At 34.6% G+C, this 6,013-nt stretch overlaps 1 protein-coding gene across 1 annotated transcript; it reads left to right on the forward strand.

Annotated features, from left to right (window-relative positions):
• The first annotated feature begins 2,573 nt into the window (after positions 1-2,573).
• Positions 2,574-4,455, forward strand: LOC105623083 (protein BTG3-like). Its single transcript, XM_012204483.1, has 2 exons — positions 2,574-3,026; positions 4,099-4,455. The coding sequence occupies exons 1-2, from the start codon at positions 2,574-2,576 to the stop codon at positions 4,453-4,455; spliced, it is 810 nt and encodes a 269-aa protein (XP_012059873.1).
• The last annotated feature ends 1,558 nt before the right edge of the window (positions 4,456-6,013 follow it).

Here is a 6,013-nt window from a genome sequence, read left to right on the forward strand (position 1 = left end):
ACCTTGCAGTTCACTTCATCAGGGCGAGGAGCAGCTGATACTATGTCATAATTCACAATCACTCATTTACAATCATATTTATTTTTCTATTGTGTTCCTTTTGTCCTTTTCTGTTATGTTCACAATTAATAGCAACTTGTTTCAAATTTATAGCGTTTTTTCGGCTCGACCGAGTTTGCATTAACTTAGGTTGAAATAATAATGTTTCGTGCTCTCCTATTGGTAGAGCGTGTAACGTTAGCTAATAGCGAAGCATTTTCTAACTCAAGTTGGTGCAAACTTGGGGATCGATTCTGTATTTTCAAACAAGGTGAAAATTATAAAAATGACCAAATTTACTAGCAAATTTACTAGATGTTGACAATGAAATTATTAGTATTCTAGTAAAGACTCACTCACTTTCGTAATTTTCATCTCATTTCAAAATACAGAATCGATTCCCGGTCGGGCCGAAAACTTATTAGATAAGTAGCGGAGCAACAATCAATCAACGAGGCGATATTTTTTATGCCATTGTAAACATCGTCTCGTTGATTGGTTGCTGCTTGAAGCTTGCTGCATCTGAACTAGACATAATTGTAATACTTGTTTTAAAGTGCATTCGGAGCAAGCTTCAAGCAGCGGAAGCAGCAACCAATCAACGAGGCGATTTTTATAGTGGCGTAAACAATATTTTTTACCCCGGATTCTCATAGAGACAACAGCGCTTTATAGAGACGACAGACATAACACAAAGACAACACAAAGAGCACTGATTAGTTGTAATGATAAAATTTATCTCCATCATCCGTTCGATTTTCACCAATCAGTGTTTGATATCAAAGTTCTGTTGCTTGTATGAAGATCCGGGCTAAAAAATACATCACTGCTCAGCTAATTGTAATTGGTTTCCGCTACTTGACGCTTGACGTTTGCATGTGAATGTACCTTTAGATCACCCAACCAAATATTTTGCTACCGCAGCGTACCGCACATGAAAAGTCAGCTTTATTTGTGAATAAACAACCACGAAGGACGAACGTCTACGTCAGGAGCACGTTCTATGATCACGGGTGCAACGTAACACGTGTTAGGTCGAGTACGTTTACTTGTAGAAAGAGAGAAGACGTAGTGGCTGTAGCTTCGCTGGCAACGCAACGAATCTTCGTCGTCATCTACCCGTAAGATCAGTTTAACGTTATTATCAATCATGATATCGGATTCTGCGATGCAGGATTCCGTATCACTGTCTCGCGCACAGCATTTCCGCGATCGAGTATATATTCATGAGGCGTGATCTGTCTACGGTGACGAGATGCATACGTCGCACGTATTTTAAACGGCAGCTATTTGACACGAGGATGGTAACGATCTGTCGGTGACCTGGTCACGAGTCGTGCTCGTGCCGCCTCGCGACGTCGCCGGGGAAACGTCCGTAATTGGCGATGCAAGCTGTTCCGTGTTCTCGCATCTCCCTAACCTGCCTAGCCATTGTAACTGCATAACCTGACTCGCGTGTATAACATATTGCGCCCCCGATTCTCCGTGCTGGCGCGGATGACGCAACAATGTCCTCGATCGCGCGACATCGGTTACGTCGATCTCGGCACGTCGTCGATCAGACACGTGGCTGCGTGTCGCGTCGAAAGCATCGAGACGCGAACTGTGTTTTGGAGTGCGGCTTGTTTTCGTAATGCTGGAAAGTGGAGCATACCTCGTGCTCCGGTTCCACGTGCTAATGTAGAACATTACCAGATGGGTCGGCTTGGAAGGTGGAATTTACTTTCCAATTAAGAATGTTGAATCATATTTATAATTTTTTTCCATTTACATCAAATCTCAGTTCTTATTTCTGACGTCGTAACTCGATTGAATGCACATTCTTTTTCATTTTAATAAAGTGATTCAATTGAGTTTTTATTTACAATCTGCACAAGCCTGAATCTTTTGTTATCTTACATTAAAAGTAAGCTTTATAAATTTGTATGGTATGTGTTATGAGATAACGTTGTCACTAAAATAAATAATGACGTCATTATCTGTAAAATATTATGACTTATTTAAAACTACGAAATACATAATTTAAAATTCAATATCATTTGTGTAAAAATGAAAAGTAATTTATATCGCCACGTTTACTGCCACGAAAGCTAAAGTTGGTGGGAAGTGAGCTTATCTATACGTCATATCTCTTTTTACTATGGAGCAAGAAATCTTTGATCTGCATTGGATTCTACATTCCAGTTCGATAAGCCTCCAAAAATCTTAAGACAAAGTATTGAGATACATTATACAATCGGTTAATATTTTCTTTTTTTTTCTGTTTGTGCACAGATTGTAGCAGCATTAGCAGAATACACGGATTACGTAATATACACAAAATTATACAGTGACAAAAATTGTGCAGCCAAGATCCCAACCATTCACGCCCGAAACATAGATCTTGAGAAATTCAAGCGTTGCAACGGTGCAGAAGGGCTCTATGTGCTCCACCGTGACTTGGGCGAATGGTACTTTAGTTTCCAAGAGCTTGCTACTGTGGTATCGCGAGAGGTGCGTCCAGGCCTGTAATCCGGGTGTGCAACAGCGACAAAATGCTCAACGAGATCAAGGCGGCGGTACTGTTCTTAGTAAATCTGATCGAAAAAAGCGAAAAATTTAGTCCCGATCAATTGGAATGCTTCAAGCGACACCTGGTCGAACTGCTGACGGAACGTTTCAAAAATCATTGGTTTCCCGATAAACCGTTTAAAGGCCAGGGCTATCGTTGCATTCGTGTCAATGGCCACAATCGTCGAGACGCAACCCTGGAAAGTGCTGCGAACGCGGCTGGTGTCAAGTACGAGGATCTGGCATTGCCGGTGGAATTGACGCTGTGGGTTGATCCCAACGAAGTCTGCTGTCGATTTGGCGAGAGCAAGGGGTCATACTGTACGCTGGCATCATTCGATGATAAAGAAAATACCGTACCCATTTTTCAAGCCGAGCATAATGAGAACATAGAGAACGAGAATAAGCCAGCTCACATGGGGTCTATCAAGATACAAGTGAGTATTGATACATTAAAAGATTGAATTTACAATATTTATGCGAGCAAATATGAATCTAAATTTAATAGAGTAAACGAAAGAATTTTTATAAATGTGTATTTAGAAAAATTGTCTCAGAAATATTTAGTTTCATCAATTTATAAATTATCTTGCCCGTATTCATAATCAGACTTTGTACTTAAGGCTTCCTTAAATTTATCTTTAGATGCTCGGCCAATGAAATCATTCGCAGAGTATCTGAAGATAAATTTAAGGAAGTCTTAAATATAAGGTCTGACTATAAATACGAGTATTAATCTTTGTTTGTTATATATTTTTTCAATCGTGCAAAATGTTTGAAAAATAGGTAATTTATAAAACATCTGTTCGATCTACTTATCATAAATTGATATGCCAAATAGGTTATAAAATTATCAATTTACAAAACAAATTGAATTAAAATTATTTATTATATAGTTTATTATATAGTTTTTGAAATAATTACCGCTTTACAAATTTTGAATAATTTTTAATATATCAAGAAAGGAAACAATTTTTTAAACATATTTTAGAATGCTGAATTTGAATCTGTCTCCAGAAAACTTATATCAGGTCGAATTTTTAAAATAGCATGTCATTTTTAAGCTGTAACATATCAATTTTTAAACTATAACATTTCTTTACGAATAATTTGAGTGCGACAAGTGATGAGCAAGGCAAGTGAAATCAATCCAAAGTCAATATAAAAATCAATATAAAAAAAAAACAAAAATTAAACGTTTTAGTTTTTCTGATTTGTCTTTTGATTTTAATAAAATTTTACTATATTGAAAAAATTGTCTTTTGTATCTTAGAAACCTGATCCAATGGAAATATTTCGATAGCAGATTCGAGTTCGGCATTGGAAATTATTCTAAAAATAGTCTATATGTTTTTGCATAAACCTTACTAGTATTATATTATTAATTTTATTTATTTGCTATTTATCATTCTATTTTTATCTTCATTGTTTTTTATGTCCAATCTAACTCTATATTCGATGTAATATTTCTAAAATATATAAAATAATTTTGATGTATTATAATTTCAGAAATCCCCTCTAACCGCAAGTACAGAACAACAACAATCGAAATCAAAACCATTAAGCATCGCTAATCAAAATCAACAGCATAGCAATAACGGTACAGGTAAGAGACGCAACTTGAACAGTCCTAGGTTGCATCTGAACAGAAATCGTTCGTGGTTTGGCCATTCCTTCAGTATGGGTTACGGCCCTCATCCAATCAGCCAGCCATGGTACAATATAATGCCCCCACATTTTCTCGGTGGTCCTTCTCCACCACCTTTTATAGGACACCGAGGGAATAAGTGGGTACATCAACCTTCTTATCCCGCAGGACCCGCCCGTTTTCACCATTGGTCTCCCAAAGCTGCTCTTAAAGTATAAAGAGAATCGTTTTAAGAAAATAGTTAAGAAACCTGTTTCTTCTTGGAAAAAAAACAAAAAATTTGAAAGACACAAAATATAATTGCTTGTTTTCCAGAAAATATTATTGAATCTATTATTAAAAGTATTTAAATTAAAATGTATTCACAATGACATTTATGCAGATAGAGAATGTAAATGTAAATTTTTATATTAGGAACAGGTTTATTAACGCGTTTCAGTAACAAAAATTATCCATCCTGTAATTACAAATGACCTTGTTCGAACTAAGGCTTACGATTTTTTATGAGAAGTATTGCATTATTACATGTTACGTACATATAATAAAAATTGGAGTAAATGTTTAACTCCGGATGCAAGGTTGCTTGTAAAAAGATAGAATAGTGCACTATAGCAATTCAAATAGAATAGTAAACGACGCAGTATATGCGTGAAATGGAAATAGATGTCATATCATGACAAGTTATTTCGTCGATCAATTTTTGAAATAACTGAAACTTTATTCGGAATATACGCGTGATAATGTATTAAAGAATTGAGAATTGAGAAAATTTATTTATCTTATAATCATCGCAAATTAATGAATTGTATATTTGCTTTGTTACATTACTCTGTTTTGTTACATTTGTTGTTGTCAAATGCGTTATTGAATTTGTATAATTGAATTGGCAACGCCATTTGTTTAAGCGCGCGCGTTAATAGTTTATAATAGGGCAGAATAGGAATAATTTCGAAAGTTTTAAAACTTGATACAATTATTTATGGTATAAATTTATTATTTTAAGTCTGTTCTTTATCGATAAATTCCCTAAACTAGTGTATATCGATGCAATAAATTAAAGTGTAATAAATATAGTTTGTTTCACTTCAACTATTGCACCGTGAGCATTATTAATTCAGAGAGTTTTTCGATAAACACAGATTTTTTGCCACATTACATTCGATGATATATTCATGTTTATAAAGGCCATAGCTTCACGTATTTTAAATGGTTTATCTGGGTTTCCTCCGACAAATCTCTTAAAAGTGATGCAGAACAGCACACGTTATGTGTACAGCTGTATAGTCTTAAAAAGACCATGATTAAAATTTTTTTATTTTACATCGAAAAGATATTTTTGTAATAAATAATATGTCGTATATGTGAAGCACAGAAAAGCTTTATTTTACACCAAAAAGAAAGTCGACATCAAGTCCGAAAATTTTCGAAATTAATCCCGTTATTTGTTCCATTATAGTCTAATTTAAACTGGACTATAAATAACCGGTTTTGTTCCGATATGACTAACATTTGCTCTAGTAGATTTTATTTACATATTATTAGCTATGTTGTAAAGAACTGAATGAAGTGTTAAAAAGTTACCTTTTATTTCGCGTGTGTGTGTGTGTGTATATATATATATATATTATTACAATCGATTGTGATTGCGTGATAAACGTGATTTCGGTAGAATCTTGTATTTCTATTCTGTATTTGGAATTAAAATTTTAATTATATATATATATATATATATATATATATATATATATATGTTATTATTATACTACTACTAAGTAG

The sequence above is a fragment of the Atta cephalotes genome (assembly GCF_000143395.1).
Source record: "Atta cephalotes unplaced genomic scaffold scaffold00052, whole genome shotgun sequence".
Taxonomy (NCBI): domain Eukaryota; kingdom Metazoa; phylum Arthropoda; class Insecta; order Hymenoptera; family Formicidae; genus Atta; species Atta cephalotes.

Coding starts and splice junctions, on each gene's coding strand:
- LOC105623083 (XM_012204483.1), top strand. CDS start 2,574: ATGCTCAACGAGATCAAGGCGGCGGTACTGTTCTTAGTAAATCTGATC. Junction 3,027..4,098: donor TGGGGTCTATCAAGATACAA/GTGAGTATTGAT, acceptor TTATAATTTCAG/AAATCCCCTCTAACCGCAAG.